At 36.5% G+C, this 27935-nt stretch overlaps 1 protein-coding gene across 5 annotated transcripts in view; it reads right to left on the reverse strand.

Annotated features, from left to right (window-relative positions):
- Positions 1–21691: 21691 nt before the first annotated feature.
- Positions 21692–27935, reverse strand: part of HNRNPR (heterogeneous nuclear ribonucleoprotein R) — a 33912-nt gene continuing 27668 nt past the window's right edge. For all 5 annotated transcript variants that reach the window (XM_044237409.1, XM_044237408.1, XM_044237410.1 and 2 more), the window contains 3 exons: positions 25295–25444; positions 23112–23233; positions 21692–22973 (listed from right to left, as the gene is read on the reverse strand). In XM_044237409.1, coding sequence (XP_044093344.1) covers positions 22361–22973; positions 23112–23233; positions 25295–25444 — 885 coding nt within the window. In that variant the 3' untranslated portion in view covers positions 21692–22360. The remainder of the gene's footprint in view (positions 22974–23111; positions 23234–25294; positions 25445–27935) is intronic.

The following is a 27935-nucleotide window of genomic DNA, read 5'->3' on the forward strand; positions in this document are numbered from 1 at the left end:
GAGGAGAAAAGTATTGAATAATTCATGTAGAATTAACAACCAAGAAATGTCTTTATTTGCAAAATCATGAACTGAAAATTAAAACTTTCTACGCTTAGTAGTTCCCAATTTTTTTCTGCTTTCTATAAATCATTAAATATGTTTGCTTTACTCACACAATGACACTTCAACCTCAAAATGACAGAACTAGGTCACTACTCCGGAAATGGAAATGAGGATAGCTAGATTACGGGAACTCAGGCCAAGAAAACTTGCTTTTAGGGGAATGGAAGAGAAAGCCATTGATACGCCATAAGAGTTTGAGCATTCTGACCATGTATCAGGCAGTTACTCTTGCTGAATGGTCCTGGATTCCAAATGACACATTCTTCCTCAATGTACTCATTCCATCACTGGCTCAGCAGTCGACACTGGAGACCATTTAAAAACGTGCACTTTGCAATAACCATTATCTATCTTAGCAGCTAGAAAGGCAAAACAGAAGTTAGCATAAAAAACTACCTTTAGGGACAAGGGCAGAATACTAATTCACAAATGATAAATAAACATAATAAGCAATTTTAAAAAACCTATAATGAACACATCTGGTCCTGAAGAGTTAGATTTTTAAAGAAAACCAACCAACCAACCTAAAAATGTCTGTTTATCGGACATGATCAAAGTGCCCTCCTTTCCTGCCCACAACGTCCACCTTTGGACTGGCATTCCAGAAGTGTAGGGAATATAACATGGTTAGGTGTTCGCTAGCAGCAAGGAAAGCCAGTGAATTTGTTCAAGCTGTCCTATTAAACACTGGATTTGATAGGCTTCCCATCCCAGAAAAACCCATGCATGAAAATCAGACATGGCAACAGCTGCTCCTGATGTCAGATTCTGGTGGCAAAGCACAGAAGGGACTCATGTTTTCACTTATAAAGAGAGACAAAAAAGCAAAATTCAGTTTCGATGGGGGGCGGGGGGAGAAAAAGAAAAAAAGGAATCCTCATTTCAAATGACCTGAGAAATTAAGTAAAAACCGTTTGAGAACAAGTTACATGAGTGCTGGGCCATTTTTAATGTTTCTTAGTCTGCAGTTAAAAAAACATTCAAAGGGAAGACAAATCCACAGGTTAATCGTTCTGAAGCAAGACACTGTTCAAAGCTGTTTAACAGTGGCAAAAGCACCAGGTTAAACTCCTATCTGGAAATAAGGGAAAAATAAAACACTGCTGTCTGCTATAGGGCTAAAGCAGCATCCGGATTAGATCTGCTCAAGTTACCAACAGACGGGAGTCAGCAATAGACCTCTGCTCTTAGATACCCTGGTCTCTAATATTTTATTACTATTGTAACAGCCAACAATTCTTAAATTTCAAGGTCTGTATTTTGAAACTGATCATTTGTCCATCTTTCATTATGAATCTTCATGGTAAATCTTACCTTAAAGGTCAGTCGTAAACCTTGTCCTCCTAAATACTTCCGTATTCAAAATCCTCGACTATAACCCAATACACTTATTCAGAGCCTGACCGACCTCTCAACTATCCCTGTAGACTCAAAAGGTGGTTGGGGGGTAAGGAGGGAAGACTCTAAGAAATGTTAATTAGGGGCGCCGGGGTGGCTCAGTGGATTAAAGCCTCTGCCTTTGGCCCCTCATCAGGCTCTCTGCTCAGCGGGGAGCCTGCTTCCTCCTCTCTCTCTACCTGCCTCTCTGCCTACTTGTGCTGTCAAATAAATAAATAAATAAATGAATAAATAAATAAAAGAAATTTTAATTATACCTGTTCCATTCTACTGGTTTTACAGAATAAACCTCGTGATCTGCAAAATTATTTTTTGTTTCTCTTCATGCCTGCTTTATAGAAGTGGACACTGGAGATGAGAAAAAACGTAAGTCCTCGTGCCAAGTTTTCACAGATACTACCATTCATTCGAAGTAAAGTCCAAAAGTATCAGCTAGCCCACATAAAAAAGGGCCCTTCAAATTACCTTGAGCTGTATTTGTATTTGTGTTGTCCTCTATGATGTAAGTAATCAAGAATCACATGATAATAGCCTTATTTCTCTGGCCTGCAACAAATCTAGCGACATTTTTAAGTGTTTGCTTACTTCTTTGAAATACTACTTTCAAAATGTAAAATGAGTAACATTATTTATTTAAACCCAAAATTCAGTGTCCCTAACTGAGGTGGGCTCAATAACCTATCTCTAAAAACAAACAAACAAAACAACAACAAAAAAAAACCCACAACACTTGACTTAAACGTATCTTAAGTATAGCTGCTGGCTTTGTGCCAATACTTCCACTCATTTCTCTTGACTTGGTTCTAAATTCAGGTTCATGGCCAAAGAGAAAAATCGAACGCTGTGCAGGCTAGGTTTTGTTGACACTGAGGCAAAACAGTCATCAAGTCTAAAAGAGCCGTCGTCTCCAAGGTTGGGGATGCTCTGTCCTAAGAGTAAACAAGTGTCACGTGTAGATTGTGCCCACATCAGCTCATGAAAATGCATTTTAAGAGATTATGCTCAAGTGTTAAGATTATTTTAGTTGTGAAATGCTAACTATTATCAGAATAGGGAGCCAGAAAAAAAACAAGTCTTCTGTATATACTTTCCTGACAATCTAAAAACCATCAGAATATCCTTCATGAAGCCTTATCTGATCTGTTAGCAGATGATGGTGAAGGTGATCAGACTTGTGATTACTTATAGATTTTTTCCTTTAGAGAGGCTGTTGCTCTTGGACTGAATGCCACGAGAAGCATTTCTGCCACGTGGATACAGATTATCTGCTGCCAATGTGTGCCTCCAGGCTGGCTTCCCATTCTTCCCCAACTGCACACTTAGGGAAGGAAACACTCATTTCATGTTAGCTATAAGTAAACCATACAGAAAGCAAATTACTTAATACTGATTTTTATTACCTCCCTAATACTGATCTCACTCCATTCCCTGCAACCTCTTTATTATTTTTTTGAGAAAAACATTTTTCCTGCATAATTCTCCTCTAACATTTGTGGGCCTTCCCCCTCCACTTTCTTTAAGACACTATGCTCCTGGAAATTTCAGGGGGTAAAAAAAAAATCAGTGCTGAAACTAGAGGCAGATCTATAGTCAAAGCAAATGGTTTTAATATATATTATATCACCCAAAGGGTTAAACTAGAGGCTGCAAACAGTTTATAGGATTAACACTCTCTTCTTGCCTTTGGTTCTGAGAACCTTAGAAATCAAGGTCACAGCAGATTGTAAGGGACAAGGTGAATGGAGGCTACTTTCGGGACTGACTCTTCCCCCTTAGGTGAAGATACAGGAGCAGGGACAGAAGCTGCTGCAGTTTCATGAGCCAAAGGCTACTAACTTCTAGCCCAAACTTCCAAGGAAAAGAAATCCTAAATGTAGGACTATCTTTTAACTGCTGGCAAGTCAGTTACTGCAGTCTTTTTCATGAAAACACGAAAATACTAAACACACAGCTCCATTTCTCAAGCCCTCGCTTTCCAACTAAACTGAATCTTCAGGTAACTTTACAGAACGGTGCTAAAGCAAAGAAGCAAAGTTGGAATATCTGAATTTAAATGAATTTTACCAGCAACTGTTACACAAACTGGAATGTCACCTTCAGAAATAAATGGACATAGTATTTCCGAGTGTCAGCAATCACACTTGCATTATTAACAGTTTCTCCTTGCTTTATGAAATAGGTTAATTCCTAAAAATCCACTGAACATAAAATTTTTACAGACCAGGTGGATTTCCTACTGATGACAAACTACTTTCAATCAAAGATGCCTTAATAATCTCTGATTGCTCTCCACTAGTTTTTGTTTTGAAGTAAATTCTTCAGTGGACTCGTGATTCTACCACATACTCGGATATCTAGCTAAATTAGATTACTATAAATGAGATGTAGAATGTGGCTTGTTCTCAATTTTTTCTAGAGTGCCATCAGCCTTGTTCCTAAAAGATTTGATTATCAAGACAAAGTAGGAAAAGAGAGAATATATATTACAAAAATGTGGAAACTCATGTTCTGATTTTGCAGAACTTAGTCCTTTTCAGTCATTCACTACAAAGTTCTTCTTCTACAAATAAATGACTTTAAGTCAACTTCAGGTAATTCCAAGTGAAAAACAAAAACAAAAACAAAAACCACCATAGGCATCTAGTTTTCAAGGAACACTTGACGGAAAAATTAATGTGTTAAAATTTTTGGTGTCACTAACTTTATAATTTTTAAATGTGTGGTGTATCTTGATTTTAAAACAAAGGATGTTTTAAACAACTTTATGAACCCATTCCCAAGTTTTTTGGTCTTCTACAACCTCTAGTCTTAGGGAAGAACTTAAAGGGATATGAAGGGTTCGTCTTGGCATAGCTGGCTCAGAACTGAGACACTGATAGGGGATTTATAACCCAATGAGGGTTCTGGGGATCTAAGAAAGCATTTGGGACAAAGCAGCAGTAAGGCGTGATTCTGATAAATCTAAAATGTGTTTTAATGTTTGCTCTTCATTTTGTTAAGTACCTGAAGTCCTGCATAAAATTTCACACAAAGGGGAAATACTTCAAAGTGGTAACCATTTCCTAATGTAACATGAAACCACCTTTTTTGATCTTAAGGATTAAGAAAACTGATGTTACATTTATAAAATAAAAGAGAATCAAAATACCCACAATCATTTTGGAAAAATCTATACCATTTAAATTGTTTTATAAATATTTTCACAATGAATATGGCATGTACGCAACTAAAGGAGATTTCATAACCCTAATTTGTAGAAAATGTTCCGTATGATACTTTTTACCTATGTCCTTCTTCAAGTGTGAGTGCTCCAATACATGCTAGTGAAAAAAAAGATCAAAATTAGCATCAGCACAAGGATTTTCAGTTAATACTGCAAATAGAGTCACCAGGGAAAAGAAGGCCAGAATAAAGGAAATTCAAATATGTGACTAAATGAGAAACCCTTGAGACATACAAAATCAAACTGTGTTACTTACCAAACCTCTACACCATCTCCTGATAAATATCCAGGGAAAAATGTGGGAGATCTAAAATGTATCATACACGGGCAAAGAGAACACTTTAATAGCCCTCCTCCTAAATAACAATTCAAAATGAAAAATTTTTAGATACAAGTCAATGAAAGTATAATTATTCTGAAGTCTTTTATAAAATCTCTAAACTTGTGAATAAATTCCCAGTTTTCTACTTCTGAGGATGCTAAAATCCTTTGAAAAAGAATAAAAGCAAAACAAAACAAAACAAACATCACTGAAATAAAGGTGGGGGGGACCCAACACAGAACATGGGGACGAGGGAGATGGAGGTGAAGAGAGAGAAACACTAAACTTAAAACAGAAACAAAACAGCAACGCTCTACAACACTCTGGCATTCTAGTTTTGAACAAACCAGTTACTGGGTGTCTGAATCATGGCTCTACTACAAAATGTTCCGGCATGTCAGTGTCCCCATCTGTGAAGCTGTGAAAATTAAAACAGACCGCCCAAAAACACTTGGCACAAATACTTGACATGCACTAGGCACTTAACAAATGGTAGTGCTACGCACAACACACGTAATTCACCGAAGAAGTTTTTTTTAGTTGGCTGTTATTTTTAATTTTGCAAGAGCAAAAGCAGGGATCTCCCTGACTGGCTGCAACTGAGTCCAGATTTTAAGAATGTATCTAATGATACCTAACTTTCACAACTGCTTTAGATAGATTCTTTAAGCTGTTGTCTGGACACAGAAGTCGCGGGCCTACAGAGAAGGTAGCTCTCTTCTCCTTGCCTGGGACCAATTACTGCTGTTGGTGGCAGGAGATGGTAGGCAGCATGCCCTTGTACATACAGTGTGTCCGTGTGCTAAATGCAGGGTGAACTTCAACGTTCGAGATTGCTCTAGGGATAATCAAAGCGACCAGATTACACTTGCAAGTACAAAATCAACTTCTTTCCCTGAAGCTTCTGTAAATATACAGAAGTAAACATGAATCAATCACAAAATACAGAAAAGGAAGTAGTCTGTGATGCTGAGGGCAGGGCAAGAGAAGCACACAAGAGCAAATTTCTCCAAACTTAAACCTTATATTCTAGAATAAACCTTTGGCTCTTTTAAGCTTGTCATTCAAACACTTCCCACAATATATCTAACATAAGAAAAGATGTCTCTTACTCTATAAAGCTACATACTTGCAGAGAAAGATAAAAATGAGAGAAGTCTTAATTCTCCTACTTGCTTTGTCACACACTAGCTGCTAAGTAGTGTGTGACACTACTTAGTGGCTAAGCCTGTTTTCCCACTGGTAAAACTGGGATACACTAACACTACTACCTAACTCAGGAGTTACTGCGAATACTCAAGAAATGGAAAGCACCGAGGTTTGTGTGTCTGGTACACAGGAACTCCATGAATGGAGCTATTCCTTGACTAGTGTGAGGGGTGTTGGATTAGGTATCAAGTCAAAGGTCAGAATATCAAGAAGCCTTTCTTCTGCACTTTCCCCAGGAAGAGACAGCTGGAGCGCAGATGTCATAAGGAGGCAAGTCTAATGGACTTCATCTAAAGTAGTTTATCACCATGACTAGTGAAAAAAAAACTCTCTAAAACAATCTCACGTGTAGTAGAGATGACTACTGCACTAACACCACCGTACATTTGCTTTTAGAAAACACAGAAGCATGTGAAAATCTATGTAGTCACCTGTGCAATTTTTAGGCCAGGACTGGCCAACTAGGCTGTTTGCTACTGTTTGGTCTACATTCTCTGCCAGAGCAGGAAACCCCTCTGAGTCACGAGGTTCACCTCAAAACCTGACAGCAAACTCTCATAACCGATAATTAATTCCGACCCTTCAGCATTTTCTTACATATCGTTACCCACGGCACCTAGATAACATGGTACAATACAATCTTGTCGAACTGCTGTTTAATGAATTCTAAGTACTTCTGGGAGTTCTGGCTGGAGTCTAAAGTCATTCAGTACACGGCGTTTATGATAGTTCTGCCATGTATTCTGGTTACTTCAAGAACGAACCCACCACAATCCAAGTCTCTTAAGAAAATAGAATGATCTCCAAAATAATTGCTAGGGAGGAATCGAGTAACCTGGACAAGGGCATGTAACTTTCCTCAAGCTAACCGTAAAGGTTTAAGTAGAATCACAGTCAGATTAGGAAAGGAATAAAAGGTCTGAAAGGAGAGACAAGTAGTATATAAAAGTCCTCAAATTTTAAGAACTTAGACTTGTGACCATGATGTAACAGGAAAGCTGGCATTTGTCAGAATTCCGGCAGCTGTACAGGACCAAGAGGGCAGTAGAAGCGATTGAGTAGGACAATTAGGAAGAGGTGAAACAATCTAGGAACAGACTTGTAAATCACAGAGCAATGCCTTTCTCACCTTTAAGGCTTGGCCTTGGGGGTCAAGAAGACTAAATGTGAATTTTTCCCCCCTTAATAGATCACCAGCTCCAAAAGGGGAAAAAACTGTCTTACTCCCACTGCTGTATTTTTAGTACCCAGAATATTATCTAAAGGTGGCGTTCCCAAATTACTATCTAGATCTGAATGTAAACGCTGCTGTAATGAGTAAAATGTAATTCACCTAGGAGATATTGCTGAATTCCTAGAATGTTTTAATGTATGTTTAAATGTTTTACATTTAATTTTTTTCATTTATGTTTAAATCTAAACATTAAAATGTTTTAACCCAAGTTTTCCAATGAACTCCAGTATTCCAGTGTAACTGTAACTGGTCTGATACCTTTTCCTAACATTGGTTCCAAGTCATTCTCTTAGAAGATAAAGAACTGCCACCGTAGGATAGTAGATTAATGACTAAAGAAATTAAGGGAAAAATCCATAGATGAATAAGCATAGCTTGATTAACAGAAAATAATAGAAGGAAACTGTAAGATCAAGAGGGGCTGCCCAAACACATGAATTCTTCTACGGCTGGTCTACAAAGCTTTGTTCCTCATGCCAGATGCTCCGCCTTGTATCCCCAGTTGCCAGTACAGGGCAGGAACATATGTATTCATTAAGCGTCTATTAAATGAACAGAAACTGCTAACTATTTTTCAACCTTATCAAGTTTCATGTGATCTGGAGGTACATATGAGAGTGAAAGATTGGGGTGAGAGATAGAAAATCCAGTAGTCCTAACAGTGCTTGAAGTTCCTAAAGAGAGACAAAAGACACAGGGAGGGGACATTATAGGGGACAAGGAAATCCACAGAAGTGTGGATCAGACCAAGGCAGCAAAAGCCAAAGAAGTTTTGAGGTCTGCCTCAAAAATAACAAGATCAAGGACAGTGATGGCAAGAAAAAAGGTAATTGAAATGATAGGAAGGTCACTGATGCCATTAGCACCCTGGTTTGCCTGAAAAGCAATGAAAATATCTGTGATTACAAATCTTGTAGGCAGAACATAGAGGGATGGAGCCCCAGAGCAACCAAAAGTGCTTTAGTTTATCAGATGTCTATCTGGAACAGAAGCTGGTCTTGGTGCTAAGTTTAACTAGAGCCAGTCTGACTTTGATGACTACCTTCCAGGTCGTTAAATAAATCCCAGTTCTGATATTGCTGAATTATTTATCCACCAGCTGTGTGCATGTATGTGTGTATATACATACACATACATACAAACATACACACAGAGGCTATTACTATTACAGAACAGATTTTTCCAAAGTTAACAGGCAATCAGTCAGAATGCCACTCAACTCTGCTTGGGTCAACTCACAGGCTTCTTGCTCCAGGAATCAAAGTGAGAGGAAAACTACCGGGACCTAAGTTCTGGTTCTGCTCTAGCTTTATTCTGTAACCCTAGTGTAGGCAAATCCTGTGAGTTATGTAGTGAAATGGAAACAATTATACCCCACTTCTAAAATGCACACACACAAATGGAAAGAGAACTGCCAAGTAATCAGAAAAGTGTTAAAAAAAAAAAAAAAAGGATAATCAGCACTACACGAAGCCATGGTTATGTATGCGCCCAGCATACTTCATGACCTTCAGGTAGCCACTTCAAAGACATAAAAGAAAGCCAGGGAAGGTACAAAACAGGGCAACTAAGAAGTGTTTACAAAAATAAAGTGGCTTTTACCTTCAAAGAGTAAGAACTCCAATCTGGAAAGAAAGACAATAAAATTGAATTCCATGTAAAATCATAATGATTGCAGATAAAATACCAACAAGCCTGGCTCCATTTTATTACAAGTAATTTAAAACAAATCCTGAACACTCTAACTAGGAGAGGTTTTAAGACTCATAAAAGGAAATTGCGAATCAAAGATGTTTGTGGCTTTTTTGTTACAAGTACAAAAAAAAGAGCAGTTTGAAAAATCATACACAGGTTTAAGAAGCATCGTTCGATTACTGGAGGCTGCTTGTTAGCGTTTCTTTCCAAACGGAAGTTGCACAGCTATTCAGAGGCCACCAGTAGTTTTACTATCATAATACAACATAGTTCTTAAGCTCTTACTCCTAGAACTAGTTTTTGGCCCCATCTTTAGTTCTGAGCTGGGAAGACCACCAGTCTAACATAGTAGATAGCAGGATCCAATTTATTCTATTATTTCAAAGAAGCGCAATGACATTTACCTGGTAAGACAGCAAAGAGCAAGTAAAATCCAGAAGGCAGTACAGGATGGTGATTAAAATGTAAACTGGGCTATCAGCCCCCTGCTAGGTCCAATACCAGATTGGCTACTTGTGCTCTGGAGGTCTCAGACCACACTATCTCTGGACCTCCGTTTCCACACTTAAATACTTAAGTTCAAGTAACTTTAAAACAATGACAACCCATTGGAGATATTCAGTATTAGCCCTTCTGTCAATGTATTTTTGACTGAAACTGTCAACATGTTAACTTCAGTTTTTTCTTGCTGACAGCCACAGGTCTTAGAGAACTTTGGAAAAAGGAGAAGGTTCATGAGTGAAAAGTAAGAAGCTGCAAGCTGTGAAGGAGGGTAAGTTGGTGGGTTAAACCATAGTCTTGTGACAACGTAGTCCGGAGTCTTTTTGGAAAAGGGGCCATCGTATCTTTTCTTTCTCAAGCACCTCAGCAGTGGCTCCTGTCACGTGTATTAAAATCCTGTAATACCGTGACAAGAAATGTATTATCAGACACTAGACTCATCAGCTTCGAAAAGACAATAGTGAAGTACGAAAACAGCATGATCACATAAGGAACTTTACGAGTTAAGGAAATGGAGGAGAGAGTTGTTTTTAGTAAATCTATCCCCTTCGCACGAAGCAGCATCTGTATGTCTGTTTATCCTCAGGGAGGGAAGAAATGTTTCAGAGAACTGTTTATTAGTTCAAAGACAACCAGAGATTTTGCACTGAAAGGTTTCAAGTTTTCAGTAATAGAAAAATAAAAATGTAAGGAAACCTACCTTCACACTTGTTCTTTCAGATTCAATCACCTCTTTATATTATTTATAAAATTGAACTGTTCTTAAAAATTGAACTGTATAGGTTAAAATTCTTAGGATCAACTTACTTTGATCATATCCAGTGGGCACTATATTTTTAGTTAGCTAAACAAAAAAAAAAATCATGACACAATTTACAAACTTTTCTGCTCACCAGGATAACTGAAATCATACACATTATTCATGTGTTCCAGTTATGAGCTGAAACAGGAGCACAAAATAGCTTTTAAGTTTCCAGTGGTATTTCTGGAGGATTTGGTTTGATGACTGTCACTACGATTTATAAATCTATTACTGCCTCCCAGAATCTAATCTGAATTCTTTGAAGATAATGGTCACAGATTACTACGGATTACTAATATAGTCCTAACTCTGAACACACAGAACACTCAATGGTTGTGAAATGAATGGATCACGAATCAACCATCAATGTTAGGTATAAACTACACTTTTTAATAAATAGCTGACTTTTAGCCAATTATCTAGATCTGGTCGATGATGTACTAAGATTGATCCACTTAATATCCCTTCTTAAGCATTAATGCCTTGATGGAGATGTTTACTGCACTTTCTGAAAAGAAAAACAAGTTAATTACTTTCATAATACCTTTCAAAGGTAAAATCCAGAATGGGAATTTTTGGTAGTTTCTACTACTATTGAGAGCTCACACTATAGAGAAATAAACTAGCAGCTACTACCCATATTTTTGCCATCTTCCTTTTAAGGTGAAAAACATGTTGCATTAATAAAATAAGATTAAGAATTTTCAACACCAGAAGACATGAAGATGTCTTAATTTGAGTTTATTATCTCATTAGAATTATTTAAATGTTTTTTCATATGTTTATGGATTAAACAAGATGACAAATTATATACTGAGACTTTGAGTGTTCAGCTGGTAGACTACAGTTACTCAACCTTCTTTCTTCAAGGCTACTACATCCATCTACAGACACTTAAATATATCCTGCCCTAGACAAAAATCTCTGGGTAAATTTCAAGAGCACTTATCATTGCTTTGACCTATTGTTCAGATTAAGATAAAAGCAACACTAAAATTAATGCATAAATGTTATTTTTTAAAAAGAAATTAACACTGACTTTTCAGGTGACATTGGCCAGATTATTAATGTAACATTTCACATTATTAATAACCTTCCTCTGGCAGACATTTCGTCTACACCAAAACAAAACTAACCTTGTGAAAATTTTGTTAAAAACTAGTTTTCTTAGAACCAGGCCAACTGATCAGTTACAAACTCAAAGAAATGACTTGAGAACTTAGGCACAGTAAATGAGCTTTTAGGCTCCTCCCCAATATGGTGTCACATTACTATCATGGTGACCTTAAATTCAGGACTGATGAATAAAGAATCCCTGATTCTATTCTGAAATACCCATTACTTTGAGCAATGGCTCAAATTACACAGAATTCTACAAGCAAGATATTAACAGTTCTTAAGAATTAACAGGCTTTTAACAAAACTACCAATTGCTACTGAGACCTGTATATTTTCTTTATGGCTCAGATTTTCATGAAATGGAACAGTAGTAAAGAAAATACCTGGAATAATCTAAAGCCATTATTAATTTATCTAGAAAAGTATTATAAGGCCTTTTCTCCTCCTGTATCGGGGAGAGCATCTTTGTTAAGAGTGTGTAAGCAGGTCTTACACACCACCATCCTGGCTACTTTTATGCATAATTTTGTGTTCTTGTGCATGTGCACACACACGCACACACTCAGGTCAGATATAAGTGAAGTTGTTTAACAACCTCTTTCACTAAGTCCTTGAGAAATGGAGAAGGGGGGCACCTGGGTGGCTCAGGTGGTTAAGCGACTGCCTTCGGCTCAGGTCATGATCCTGGAGTCCTGCATCAGGGTTCCCTGCTCAGCAGGGAGTCTGCTTCTCCCTCTGACCCTCCCCCTTCTCATGCTCTCTCTGTCATACATACATAAATAAATCTTTAAAAAATTTTTAAAACAGAAGAACGGAGAAGGGCTGAAATTAAATATTAGATGATGGAAATGGCTTAATATACCAATAGTTTAAAAATGCTTAAATGCTACTTCAGATGGGGGGGGTGCCTGGTAATAGAGCATGTGACTCTTGATCTCAGGGTCCTGAGTTCAAGCCCCACATTGGGCGTGGCGTGTATGAAAGAAAGGAGAAAAAGGAAAAAGAAAAAGGAAAGGAAGGAAGGAGGAAAGAAATAGTACAGACAGAACTCAAGAATAAAAGTAAGTTTGGATTTTGTGAGTAAAATATGCTAAAGTGAAATTTTAAAAATAAAAGTCATTTGAAAAGTGGCACCCCTTTCTGAATCAAATATATACTCTTGCCTAGGTGAAAACTAGCTTTCTCAGATATTTTGGCCTAAATTTTTATAGATGAATGATGGATGAGAAAACAAATGACTGAACTATTAATGTAACATATACATAAAAGGACACTTTAGCAATCCACTTTAATCTAAGAGAAAATTGTTTTAAATTCAAACTAGGTTGGCTTTACTTTAGGCTCACAGGGCTTTAAGGTAAACAAATTTTCTTCTAAAAGTAAAAATTTTAAAGTAAACATAAAATTTAACATTTAGTTCTAACCTCACATTATTAGGCCTATTTCTAACCCGGCAGTTAAGAGTGTACACTTGGAGTCAGGAAGAAAAGGGTTTGGATCCTGGCTTTGCCACTTCACAGACAGGTGAACCACCAGCTGTATGTAACAAATTACATAACCTCGATCTCTGAATTCCTCACATGTAAAGTAAGGACAATACCACCTACCTGAAAGGGTTGTTGATTACATAATATACAATGTGAGGCCATTCTTCAGCACAGTGGCTGGTACATAATACACCACAGTATGACTAACCTACCATTAAAAAAGCTTGGCTAAAGAAAGGAAACAGCAGAGTATTTGTTTTCCATACTTCATCTGTTTTTATTTTTCAAAATAAAGTTTTAGAGTTGAAAATCAGATATTTTGCCACATTTATCAGGGACTACCTATCTTCTAGTCCCTCTATATAAAAATGGATACAAACACCTGCCATTTCTACTCTTCATGGAGGATTTCCCATCTGTTGCTCTTAATCCATATGAACTGTTTCTAAAGTCACCTTTAGTGATTTTCTTCCTTAATCTGCTTTGGCCACCACCCACTCAAGGTTTACTTTGCTCTAATTAGTGAACGTCAACCATGGTTTTTCTTTCAGAGTTCCAACATTTCAAGAAAAAGAAAACCACACAGGTATTCTGTAGTACCTATCAACTTTCCCCTTTCTGAGGTTTCAGTACTTATTTTATCTTCCATGACTCTTATAACCTGCTTTCTGGTCTAATTCCTAAATAAATATCTCAGAACATTTCCTCAGTGACCTGGTCTTTTTTGCTTTTCCCTTCCTGTTGCTGTTTTCCACCAATTCCCTCAAACTTTAATATTAAAGCCTGTTTTTCTAAACTCATTTCATTTTCTTGAAGATGGTCTCCTAACATCTCCTTTCAATCCTGAACACTCTTAATATTTGTGGTGGCCTTTGCCAAAGTTTTTAATCTCCAACTAGATCCAACTAGACCAACCAGATCCTGCAAACCACTGCACACATCTACTGCTGATACCTTTTCTACTAAGGTCTACTCTGAATCCCCAGGGAGTGTGAGATAATCTATTGCTCAAAGTGTCCTCAGCGACACCCGGTATCACCTAGAAGGCATGTTAGAAATGCAAATTCTTGCCCCATCTCAAACCCACTGAATTATAATCTGTATTTTTTTTTAAATCCCCCGGGGATATCCACCCACACTGAAGTTTCGAATGATGAATTGTGACCTAAACAGTTTTTAACTAGAAAATTAAAATCCTCATCATAAGTTCTTTCAAAATTATTTTGACAGATGCAACAAATGGTCTCATTTACCTTTTTTCTCACATTTTGGAAAGTCAAACAGAAATGACATTACAACTAACACATTACTCTTCATTATTTAAAAAAAAATTGTGATAACAATATTATTGGTTGTATTTAGACAGATCAAATTTCTCCACACCAACTCTACATAAATATGGATTAATCTGGTAAGGTTCTGCTTCTTAACAGGAAGCATGAAAAGTTTCAGTATGACCAGTCAATGCTAAACACAGATCATCTAACCACAAATTCTGTTACAGCATAACCTGCCAGAAGTATACACAAGTTGCTCTGACCACATCAATTAAGCAAAAAATATAAACCCCTTTATAATTAAAAGGTTCAAATGAAAACAGTTTGTTTTAAAAATATCTTGATCAATATAAAAATACAAAAATTGCAAAATAGTGATTTCGCTGATAAAAATAGTAAGGGCTTCTTAAAACATATCAACTGCTGTTTGATCTACTTAAAAACCTAGACAACTGAAATTTGCAGTTTTAAAGGATTCTTGGCTTTAGTATTCAAAATATAGGCATGGCTTTGTCTCCGAATTCTATTAAAAAAGTGCTTGATACAGTGTATGAGATCTTCAACAATGGAATATTTTCAAAGTTAAGGAAATATTTTCCCTTTTATCTATCTGAAAACTGAGGTTGAGCTCCTGCCCCGACTCCCAATATTATCATCCTTGACAATATGATCCTCACCATTTACCTTTGTGGAAAATAATTTTAAAGTGATCAAACCTCATGTTATTTTAAAGGCATGACTTGAGTTTTACAATTATATGACTAATTTAACCTCCTACTCTCTTAAATAAATGGATAGCTGGGCCCAAAACTCACCCTTTGGGAATTCTAAGTAAATAGTTGAATAAAACACTACTCATTAGTGGTTTTTTGGGGGTATTAGTTTTTGAGGAAATGCTTATATATTATCCACAAATTTCAAGTTTCAGTAAACAGAAATGTGATTTTCATAGCTACAGGCAGAAAATACTCCCTTATGTAAATATAATACACCCCACTGAAAATATCTAATAAAATCTAATTATTTCTAAAATTAAACTAAATATATTCAGGGCTTCGGGTAGCGCCAAAAGATACCAATAGAGCCTAAGCTTAAAATGATCGGCAAAAGCAACCTCTTATTTTTGGAAAAAACACCATAAATCAGTAAACTGCCCCACCCCATCCCCAGCTCTGTCAACACCAAGTTTAGATATATTTTTTTGGTTAGAACATTCCTTCTTGTCTCTGTGAATGATCTGTTGATTTTGGAAAAAGAAAAACAACAAAATCTTTCTGGAAAATACTAACCTAGAAAAGTTATTTTGTCTATTCCTTATCTTAACAGTAGGAAAAAAAAAAACCCAAAACAGTAGGGTAATCACTTTTTCTTCCCTACAAGCTCACATTTATTTAACAATCTTCATTCAAAAGAGACAAAGCAGAATATATTGCTATTCCTTCTGAAGTTTCCTACTCAATTTGTTTATAGATCACTATGTCCCTAGCACTTTCCTCCTAGATCTTTTGGCTATTAATGGCATAGTTGGCAGAAAAATGAGCACATTTCTTCAGGTAAATTTCCATTTGGTGTTGCAGAACTTCTACCTCTTTGACTGATAAAGAACTAAGTACACCCTCAAGGGAAAGAACTCACAAGAAAAATTACTACTGTATTAGGGCTCTCCTCAAGAGTATGGGATCAATATGAGAACAGAAACCTTATCAAGTTTGAAGAACTCACTCCCAACATGGTGCGTCTTGTATACTGGAGACATTTCCCAATGATGCGCCTAAACCCTTCAACACAGCCTTCCTCAAATATTCCCTCACCACTTCTTCACTTGCTGGCAGGTTACGTCAAGGGGCCAAGAACACGGGGAATAAAATGCCTTCTGAAAGCACTGTACAGGTGTTTCCCTTTGCCCGCCTCTGTATGTTTTCTAGATCATTTCCAAATGGACATGCCACAATTTCATCAGAAAAACTTTACTGGCAAACTTTTATGCCAAAAGCCAACATTCCCATCTTAAACCTGAAGACCCAGCTCTAACCACCAGTAAAGCTACTTCCTGACATTTTAACAGACCCCTCAAGTTCAGCTCTTTTGTTTTTACTCCTTCCCACTCCCTCACTGTTGTCTTTCAAGCCGGTACCCAATACCTAGTACTAAGTGTGAAGACAGAACTCCATTTGACCACAAAAGTCTCAATTACAGAACTACTGAATCTGTTTTACACAATCAAAACCATCACACCCCACCCAAAATCACCAACACAACATTTTGAACATGTTCAATTTTATTAAAAATATTTAACATTGTACAAATATTCCAATACAGTTATGGTACCTGAACACTGTACCAAAAGCATGATTTTTATTAAACTGCTGATTAAGTGGTCTTGCAAATGTTCCTACTGTAATATTCTCATATTACTCTATGCATATAGCAATGTCATGGTCACAGGAGCTTTCAGCTCAATTATAGAAATAGTCTTATAACATAGTATTAAACATCTTAGTAGGATTTGTTAAAAGTACAATTCTACCTATGTTACCGAACAGGCTAGAGAAGTTCCTTTTGTCCAGCCGTTATAAACGAGAAATCAAGAAAAGCAATGTTCATGGGATCCTACAAAGTTACTACATAAAATGAAAGCCCCCGTTTGTATTTGAAGAATTGAAGCTTCCCCCCACTCTGCAATGTCTCTCTTCCTGATCCCATGAAATGCGTTTTGTTGTTAGTATATCAAAGCCAGTAACTAACTAGACTTTGTGCTGCAAAGATGAACTCCTCAGAATTACTTGCGTGTTCCTGCTGCTTACTATCAAGCTTTCCAAAGAGCACATTATTAGTGCAATCTTTATAATCTTTTCTATCAATGGTACAGCATGAAATGTGTCAGAAGAGAAACAAGCACCTCAACAAAATGTAATCACTGCAATTCTTAAAGTATAATTTCATTATAGCAATTTATAAGTAGTCTACGACAAGCTTACAGACAAGATTTCAGAATACTGACTAGCACGTTTAACACCCAAGTTTCATCCTAGACATACGTTCAACCAACAAAGGAGGCTTAAGAATATTAGGGAGGTTCTTCATGTATGAATATTCATAATTACTTTTAATCAGTGATTGCGTCATATTATAATTTTTTTTATATGTTATGGTCAGAAATGCTTGGTTATTAAATTTAATTTCCTTGCTTTATACTTTACTCTCATGGAATCCTCTACTGTGAGATTTTAATCTTTACTATCATCTAAAAACTGACAAATTCTACCAATACCTACTAATCGCAACAGCTGTCCTGGATTTCAGACAAAACACAAGTTGTTGACAGATTAATGGTTTTGCTATGTTCAAGGTTCTAATATTTAGCTAAGTAATATCCTCTTGACTCAAAGTCATATGTCAAATGTATGTTTAAAACAAGCCCTCTCCTGTTTGTGAAACTGCTAGAATTTTCAAGTTTCATTTTATAATGTTAAAATTTTTTGGAAGATTTAAAAAATAATTTTTCCTAGTGCTTATTTAAATCCTCCATCCTATCAACAACTTCTACTTTTGCTAGTATCAGCGTGCAATAAACACCTCTTAAGATGCATTATGTACTCATCTTCCCAATAAAAATGCAAACATAATGAAGATACTAGAGGGATTGAAACCACAGTAAAATAAAGCAAATTTATTGTCTAAAAGTCTTGAGAATTTATCTTGTAAAGTGTCTATTTTCATCACCTAAAATATACCCTGAGTATTTTGTTACTTCATACTTGCAGACCTTTCCTGCTAAACTGTACTTTGAGAATAAAAAGTATGAAGTAGTTATTATATGTTCCTATTAAGAACTAAATTATTTAATATTAAAGTCTTACTTGTCTACAAGGCCAACATAAATGCCCACTTATAAAATATGGGCATTCTCCCACACTTAATGTCCCACTACTGATAAAAAAAAAAATAGGAAAAAAAAATTTCTTACCAACAATTCCACTGGTTATCGTCCCCAGCGAACCCCACCTAGCAAGTCGACATCATGACATGTCAGGTCAGGGCAGCCTCAACCTCGCTTCCCTGATAGTCAGGTGATAAAAGGAAGGAGTTAAAACAGGAAAAGTACACTTGCAGATTTCTGGATAACATCTGAAAATGGTTAAAAAACAAAACAAAACAAAACAAAAAACCCAGAGCTTCTGGTAACCTCTAAATAAAAATTACATAAGTATATATATTTAAAAAGAAAAAAAAAACTATTCTAGAAAGATTAATAGTAACTACTTCAAATTAAATATTTATATTCATTACTGACCAAATACATTAAATATGCAGTATTTTTAAGGCTTGGTGTTTGCATTTCAAAATTCAGAACTAATTCCCAAACTACTAGCACAAAAGTAAGCATGCTTGGTTAGTGGATTTGTCATTCTGAATTCTCTAGTCAGTCACCCAATCCACAGGCTTACTGAGAACTAAGTTAACAGAAGCTCCCATTCTTAGAGAAACATAAACACACTTATAAATCCAGTACACTCTTTCTATAAGGCTTTTTCTTAGCTGCTCACTTAAGAGATGCCACACAAAAAGGGACAACACTAACATTTCTTTACATACTTCAGCTGGTTTTCTTTAAGAATACTGGATAGCTCAGTAAACAAAATTCTCTTTGAAAAATCAAAACTGCAAATTTTAACAAATGTAGAACTCTTTACAATTGACAAGTAATAGCCTTATAGCAAGCATTTACTGGAAGGGTTTTGGATTTTACAAATAATACACAATTAATAAAACATAGGTATGATTATCCAAATGGGCAGGAGGCAAATGATGTAATGAGTTTCCAGAATATTATGTGGCTTTATGCTAGGAATGGAATTTTATGTCCCTTCTCTTTTGGAATTTAAAATAGAATTTATTTTGATGCATGCTAATCTTTTTAAAAAGAGGGTTCACCTCCTAAGTCAGATTTCAAATGAGAGAAAAATGGTCTTTTAACAGAAAGCATTGGGCTTTCTTATGCAGAATAACCCCAGTAACTAAGAAAACAAAAACAATTATGCTGAACTCTTTGCTTAAAAAAACTAACTACAGAACCGTAGCAACTCAATTTCCGTATCAATTGATCAAATAAACTTGGATTTATGAGAAATCTGGCAACTTATTAAAACTTTTTTGCTTTAAAAAAATTAAAACACTGTCATTTAAATACATACATTTAAGCAACTGCTATAAATGAGTGATCAAATAAAAATTAGCATTCCATTAGGGGGAAGGGGTATGTTTAGGTCAGTCTTAGGAAGGTACCTACAAAGAAGAGGTTGGCCTCAATATGAAGTAAATATATTTCCCAACACACATTACTGTAGCAGGCTCGTAAGTAAAGCAAATGAATTAGGTTGGGGAACAAAAAAGATGGCATAAGAGCAGGGAATGAAATTTCCCAGAACTCGTTAAAAAAATTCATTAAGATAAAGCACCTAATGAAAATCTAAAATAAAGACCTCCTGAATGGACATTTTTCAGGCTTATGTATTAGATTGTTAGGTTTATTTCTGTGAAAAGTTAAGCTCCAAATCTATTTTCTCTGCATGCTGCTACAGCAAGAGTTTACAAGATTCAACAAGGGAAAAAGCTCTGAAGTGAGACTTAATGTTCAAAAAGTTGTGTTTTTCTGAGAAATAAAATAGCTACAAAAACCCTAGAAAGCAATTATTAGGGGACATCTCTTAGACATATTTTAATAGGTGAGAGTAAAATATTATCTGCAGCTAGAGGAAAGGATTTTTTCATGGAACCCAAGTTTTAGTCTTATGTTTTTGCTAGGGTTTATATTTTAGGATGGGTAGGGGAAGCACAATCAATTACTTTTTCAGAATCACTTCTTTACCCATTCCTAATTTGCCTCATGATTAACTTTGTATCTGGTAACATCTAATTTTAAAGAAATACAAACAAATCAAATTTTACTTGTAGATGCTTTCTTCTTCCCAAGAAAAATCAGGATTTAAGTCTAATTTAGACTTGTAATAACTACAAATTGTATTTTCAAAGTTTAAAAGCAGCATTTAAAGAATGTTTGGTGTCTTTACTTACATACATGGGCATAAGAAAAACTACTGTATCTAAGCTTTACCAAGTAAATACCCATGTTAATTTGGGACAGACTACATAATTCCTTTATGAATTTCCAAAAACACAAAAGGAATATTAATAAGGTCTTTCAACTTACTGAACTACATAGTAAGTGTACTTTTAAAGAGAGATAAATATAGACTTTAATCAGTAAATACTAATTTTCTTGCTTGAAATCAAGAGAGAAGCCATGAAACTCAAAACACAATCTAAGCACGCTCCTAAGGAACTAAGTGGCTTACGGTCCTGAGATCTACCACTGCTGTCATAAAAGACACCAAACAGGAACAAAACACAAAATAAAGGTGTGATCATTTTAATTGCTCCCTAAATGGCTTATTTTTACAATTTAAAGCATTTTAGACCCACCTAGGAGTAAAACGGAAGAGAAAATTTTATGGTAATTTGAATGTGATCCAGACATTTCTGCACTGTCAAGTTTGGATTCTTTTGTTCCTCTTACTCTGGAGCAAAACTGTCATTATAATAGTTCAGAATTTCTAAAGGAAACAGGGAAATAGATGTTATAACTTGGCCAACAAAAATTTAGCCAGGAGGGTAGTAAAAAAATAAAAGAGATATTAACAGAAAGTCAGAAGTATGACTAGTGGATATTTTTATGCCTCTCTTATAAGGCATGAGTGCTTCTCAAAGCAAATTTATGTAGCAATAGGAAATTATATTCCTAAACCAGTAACTGAAGTGGTAGTCACGATTATGTACACTACAATTTAAGTTTAGTCCGCAGTGCAATTGACGCCACAGTACTAGCATTTTTTCCTGTTATACATTCACTTATCCAGCAAATAAGGTCTTCAGACAACAAATTATCCTTTATAGAAATAATGTGGGTCAAAAATAAATTGCAGTCTGCTTCCCCAACCCCATTCTACTTAACGCAGATTATCCAATGCCTGCAAGAATGTTCAAAAGCCTCTGAACCCGTTTTTATAAAAATAAAGGATAAAATTTCAAAATTAGAAGAGACTATGAGAGAACACCAATCAATAAAGTGCGATTTGGAATAAATACTAGAATTTAGACTAATCCTCAGTCTGATAGCCACGATACATATTGGAATAGACAAGAAAATTTGCATGAATTTGATCACTCACATAGGCAGTTATAATTTGAAAACAATATTCCTTGCAAAGGATTACGAATAAAATAATGTTTTAGGACACAATTGAATTTGAAATAGGTAATGTTTTGAATAGATTTTTTAGTTTTATTGAAATCTTACATGAACAAGAAATTGGAAATACAATCACATCAAAGAACAAATTGTCACGGCTTTGACGTTTAAGCCAAACAAATTTTGTAGGGCAGATTTCAAAAAGGTGTGAAGTTATAACAATTTAAAAACACAGTTAACCTACTTCTAGGAATGCAAAACATACAATCATAGGTTATTTTCAATACAAGAAAACTTAAATTTGTTTGCTTTAATTTCTTAAAACTACTAAGACAAAGCACTAGCTTGGATTTTTATTTACAGCATACTCCATACTCCTATGTAATCTATCCCAAATCCAAAAAAATGAAACTGTCCAAAACCAAAGGTTCTGCAAAATCATGATTTAACAGTGTGCTCAGCTTGTTTTTGAAGCTAAAATGAAGCCTGAAACGATAAAAGCATTGTAACCCCCAGAATAAGGGAACTCTGCAAGCCCAATAATGTCCAAGAGCATTTATGAAAAGAGGAAAAAAAATAAAAAGACTTGAGTATATACACAATAGTGATTTCTTCAGCCCAATACAAATGGCAGCAAACTGCTACTTAAAGATGAAACAGTTAAGCCAATTTTTTTTTGAAGAATGTAGATCTAGAGCCAATCGGATCTTGCCAATATCATTTTCAAGCCCTCACTTGTCTATTTCCACTGTTGCCCATAAGTATCCTGATAAAATTCCTGGTTGTCATTATTGTAACCATAGTTACCAGAATAGTCACCACCTTGCTGAAGCGGCTGCTGAGCGATGGGTTGGGAACCCCAGTTCTGTTGGTTGTTGGTCTGACGGCGCTTGGAATCAGGTTGGTTGTACCCATCTGCCTTTCTCTTGCCTCCTACATTGCCCCCACGATTGCCCCGAGATCCACGGGAACCACGGCCTCTCTGCTGTTGTGCAGGACCCCCTCTGCCACCCCTTGAGCCTCTTGGTGGTCCCAAAGGTGCCCCCCTCTGTGAATAGCCAGCTCTACCTCTTGGAGGTGGTGCTCCCCGCCCCCTTGGTGGTGGTGGAGCACCTCGCCCTCCCCTTCCTCCTCCTCTTCCTCTTACTGCATAGCCATCATCATAGCCGTAGTAGGGATCTTCATAGCCTCCACGATAGTCGTGATAATCATAACCATAGTAATCATCATAGTAATCTTCGTAGCCATAGTAATCTGGAGGGTAGCCATATCCACCTCTCCCCCCACCACGACCCCGACCTCTAATTGGAGGTGGCATACGAGGAGGAGGGTGATAGTAATAATCTTCATACCTAGCAATGGAGGGAAGGGAGAAAAGAAAAAAAAAAATTAGCTTGCTTCAAGTCTATTCCTGAATTTTTTTATTAAGTTGATCTCTATTACCAATTTATTCTTTGTTCAGAGATCTATTTACTAAAATGTAGACTCACGCAGTGCTTCTGGAAGCCTGTCTAGCAGCTTGGCGCTCTTTCCTTTTCTTGTCTGGTGGCTTGGCTAAGACTATTTCAATTTCTTCCCCTTCTATCTCCTTGCCATTCATTTCATCCATGGCCTACACAAAATTACAAAAACAAATTTATTTTACCTGTAAAAATAGAACTTTAAGACATAATTATATAGACATACCCTGCCATTTAATACAATTAATAAACAATTTATTTCACAACTATTTTAACTGGCAAAAGGACCTAGCCACAAAGCAAAAAATACAAAGTATTTATTTCCTTCAATCTTACCTTCTTATGTGTAAATTATATTGAAAACAAAACTAATGTCCTACTCTTATATTTAAAAAGCTGGAAGGACTTCCAGAGCCACCTATCACTGCTCCTTAATTCCAAATAACTAACCCCTCAAGGTTGAGCCATAACAAAAAAGCAAATCCACATCTGGGAAATGCCATAATTAACACAAACTTTTCAAGACTCAAATTTTAAAATAAAAACATGGCATTTGACATGTAAATCTGAAACTGCTCTTCCATAAAAATCTTAAAGATCTGAAAGACAAATGGGTTACTGAATGAGGTGATCAGTGAAAATGAACAAGATACTGACCAAAAAATGCCTAGGTTTCCCCCACAACACTTCACCTAGAACGGGCACGGACTAATGAAGCCTTGAGTATTCACCGGCAGAGCAGTAATCGAAAGCATCCTACCCTCTAGTCCTTTATCTGTGTTGTTCCACCTAATTTAAGCCTCTGCCATACATCCAAGTTCAAGTAACTCAGTAACAAAATGTCACACCTCCTTGCCACAGCCTTTCTGCTTCCCTACACAATCTTTTCCGCTTTGGACAAACAGAATAAAATGCTCTATCCATAAAGAACATTCAGAGATTTACAAGCAACTAGACAAAGATGACCTCAGTCCTCCTCTACCTGCCTAAGTGCTCCCCATGACCACACACTTCACCTAAAGCAACTAAGTCCACAGAAGCTTCCCAGTTGCTGACACATTTTGAAATTTCAGACCTCTCTGGCAAACCCCCCTACCAGTTTTTATACTTCTTTTCAATTAGAGACGAGTTATTTAGTGACAACTGAATGAGAAGCAATACTCAGAAGGTATAAATTAGTTATCCGTGTTTCATACCACTGGCAATTTCAGAAACCAAGCATTAAATTCTGCACTAAGCTGTGAATTTTATAAGCAAATGCTGTCTCACTAATTAGCTTTCATCAAAAAGCAAACCAATAAATTCTAACTAATACAAAGATTCTATAAGGCATACTTTAAAGCAAATATCCTGGGCAGGAAACAGAAACTGCTCAAATTAGAGGGGGCCCCACTCCAACAGACCACGCCGAAGGAGGACCAGGCCTGAGTGAGTCACTGAGGATTCTCGACCTACCTTCCCAAATAAAAAACTTCTGTTAGTGTTTTGTCCTCTCTCCCCAATTGGGGAAGGTGAGAGGAACAAGAAACTACCAATTCACATGGAAGATACTGCTGATCCACTATTAGCAGAAAACAGCGCAGGTATTCAGGTTTTACTCTCTAGCCACCACACAAAATGCTTTCACACTTTTCATTACTATCATCAAATTGACTATTATATGCAAGAAGTATCTCTAACAACTCCTGAAACCAGCAACACAGCTAATACAACTAGAATTCCACAATGACTGAGGAAAGGCAAATCTATGAAGGACTAACAACTATCTCAGAAAAAATCTGGTGAATTCAGTAGGTCAGTGGTGCTGTGTGAGAAGTCTCACACACTGCTCTGGTCCTTCACAGATCTACAAAGTAAGGTAAACAAAGCAGTTGTAATACAATTCATTACCTGTTTACCATTTACAGCAGCTAATTCCTACACCTTATAATATTTCCAGGGCATCATGCTATCAAATATCAGGCTTACAAAAACAATATAGAGATTAAAAATACCTTGCCTGAAGTCACAATCCCAGTTAGTAATAATCAGGCTTTGAAACACGAAATCTTACCTGTTACACTACTACCACTTCACAGATTATTAAAAGTAAGTTCCAGAGTTCGGCAAAAGCTGAAAACCAATTTTATTTCAGTTTTTAAAGTCATTTTATGTGTTTAGCAAGTCTCAACAACAAAATTCAAATATCAAGAAGCAAAACTTCAAATTTCTACCTTAACAGCTGCTCCTCTGTCTTCAAAATGAACAAATGCATAATCTTTCAACTTCTTCACTCGTTCGAGTTTTCCAAATTCAGAAAATGACTTTTCCAGTATTTCTTCGGTCACTGTAGTAGCCAAGTTTCTCACAAATAAAACTTTCACCTAATACAACAAATATAAAAAAATTGGCATTGGCTACTAATTTTTTGCTGAAGTCTTACATTAAAGTATTTCTTCCTAACTTCACCGCAGGCTTTCCTTCTCAAAAACATTAAATAATAAAGGTGCATCACAGAAGGTATAAAAATGGCCAAGAAAATTATTGTCAGTTACCAATTTATATAGATTATTGGTTCCTTTTCCTGCCCTGTAACTAGCACTGGGGCACTGGGTGGCTCAGTCGGTTAAGTGCCTGCCTTTGGCTCAGGTCATGATCCCGGGGTCCTGGGATTGAGCCCCACATCGGGCTCTCCACTCAGTAGGGAGCCTGCTTCTCCCTCTTCCTCTGCTGCCCCTACCTTGTGCTCACTCTCTCTCTCTGTGTCAAATAAATAAAATCTTTAAAAATAAATTCTAAAAAAATAAATAAACATAAAGTATTAACACTGTGAACAGAACCTTCAAGGAACCAAGAGATAATTACGAAGTTAATTCACAAATTTAATAGGTCCCTGAGTACCAACTGAAACAACATGTTTTGGGGTTTTGCTCCCTGCAGAACTGAGTAATTAAGCTAATTCTAAAGTTCATATGAAAAAATAAACAAGAAGAGTCAGAAAAAAAAAAAAAAATTGGGAGACTAGCCCTACCACATATAACAAACTATAATGCTTAAATCACTGAAACAGCATAGTGTTCACCTGGATAAAACTAAAAGTTGGGGGTGCCTGGCTGGCTCAGTCAGAGGGGCATGTGACTCTTGATCTCAGGGTTGTGAGCTCGAGCCCCACGCTGGGTATAAGGATTACTTAAAAAAAAAAAAAAAATCTTAAAAAAAAAAATTGGATTCATACCTCAGACTACATACCAGGGTAAACTCCAAATAGATCAAAAATTTTAAAAGGGGTGGAGATGGAGATGGGGAGAGTCTGAAAAATATTAAAAGAAAATAAAGGTGGGGCGCCTGGATGGCTTAGATGGCTAACCGTCTGCCTTCCACACAGACCCTGATCCAAGGGTCCTGGGATTGAGCCCCCCTCTTCCTCTCCCTCTGCCTGCCACTCCCCGGCCTGTGCTTGCCCACGTGCTCTCTCTCCCTCTGTCAAATAAATAAATACAATACTGAAGGAAAGAAAGAAAGATAAAAGTAATTCCTTTACATAACATTGCTCCAAGGAAGGCTTTATAATTTAGAAGCTATTATAGGGGTGCCTGAGTGGCTCAGTGGGTTAAGCGGCTGCCTTCTGCTCAGATCATGATTCCAAGGGTCCTGGGATTGAGGCCCGCATTGGGCTCTCTGCTCAGCGGGGGAACCATGCTTCCCCCTCTTTCTCTGTCTGCCTCTCTGCCTACTTGTGATCTCTCTCTGTCAAATAAATAAATACAATCTTAAAATAAAATAAAAGCTATTATATAAAGGAGTGGCAGAATTCACTACTAGAAATAAATGGCTTTCACATGGCAAAAATGCCAGAAGTGGAGCCAAAAGACAAATGACTTCTATCACAAAGAGTTAACCTCTATTTTTCAAATATCAGAGCTCCAGAAAATAAGAAAAAGCTCAATGGAAAACTGAATAAAAGACATGCAAAATTCATGAATACAAGGTTCATACAAAGAAACACAAATGGCCCTTCAACATATTAAAAACTTAAATCCATGCATAGTGAGAGAAGTAAATCATAACGGCTTTGAGATACACCATTTACCAGACTGGCAAAATCCAAAAATATTACAATTTTAACAAGGATGAGGAAAGTGGGCCTCTTATATTTTGCTGGTGGGAGGATAAAACAGTACAGGGAAATATGGCAATATTTTACAATAATATAAAAATATTTTATAATAATTGCAGATGCATGTACTCTGTGGCCCACAATTCTACCTCTGAGAATCTACCCTATAGATATATCTGCACTTTTATCAACTGACAAGATACAAGCTCATTCACTATAATATTGTTACAGTAAAAGATTAGAAACTCTGCCCAACCAGCTGAATACACTATAGCATACCCACACAATGGAACATTATGTAGCCATAAAAAATGAGGACATGCTCCAAGAGCAGATATGAAGAAACCACCAAGATACATTGTTGCTAAGCCATTTTTTTCCTTTTTTACATCTCTGAAAAATGGGAATCCAACTTACAGTTAATGTGACATGCAAGTACTGTTTCAAAATTTAATTGGCAACATTTAATAACTTCTTACTGGTACACACAATAGTGATATACCACCTTAGAGCTCATGAACTAGGATACTGAATAAAGCAAATATAGATCAGTGAATGCAGGTTACCTGTATCCATCAAGTAAAAAGTCAGGAAAGAAAACTCGTATTTGCCTGTATCTGTCTAAGGAAATACTACAAGAATAAACCAGAGACTACGAAAACTGGGTGTGTACTGGGAACGAGGGAATACAGTAGATGCAGCTAGGTAGAGGTTGGACTTTTTTTTTTTTTTAAGATTTTATTTATTTATTTGACAGA

The sequence above is a fragment of the Neovison vison genome, chromosome 2 (genome assembly GCF_020171115.1).
Source record: "Neovison vison isolate M4711 chromosome 2, ASM_NN_V1, whole genome shotgun sequence".
In the NCBI taxonomy this organism is placed as follows: domain Eukaryota; kingdom Metazoa; phylum Chordata; class Mammalia; order Carnivora; family Mustelidae; genus Neogale; species Neogale vison.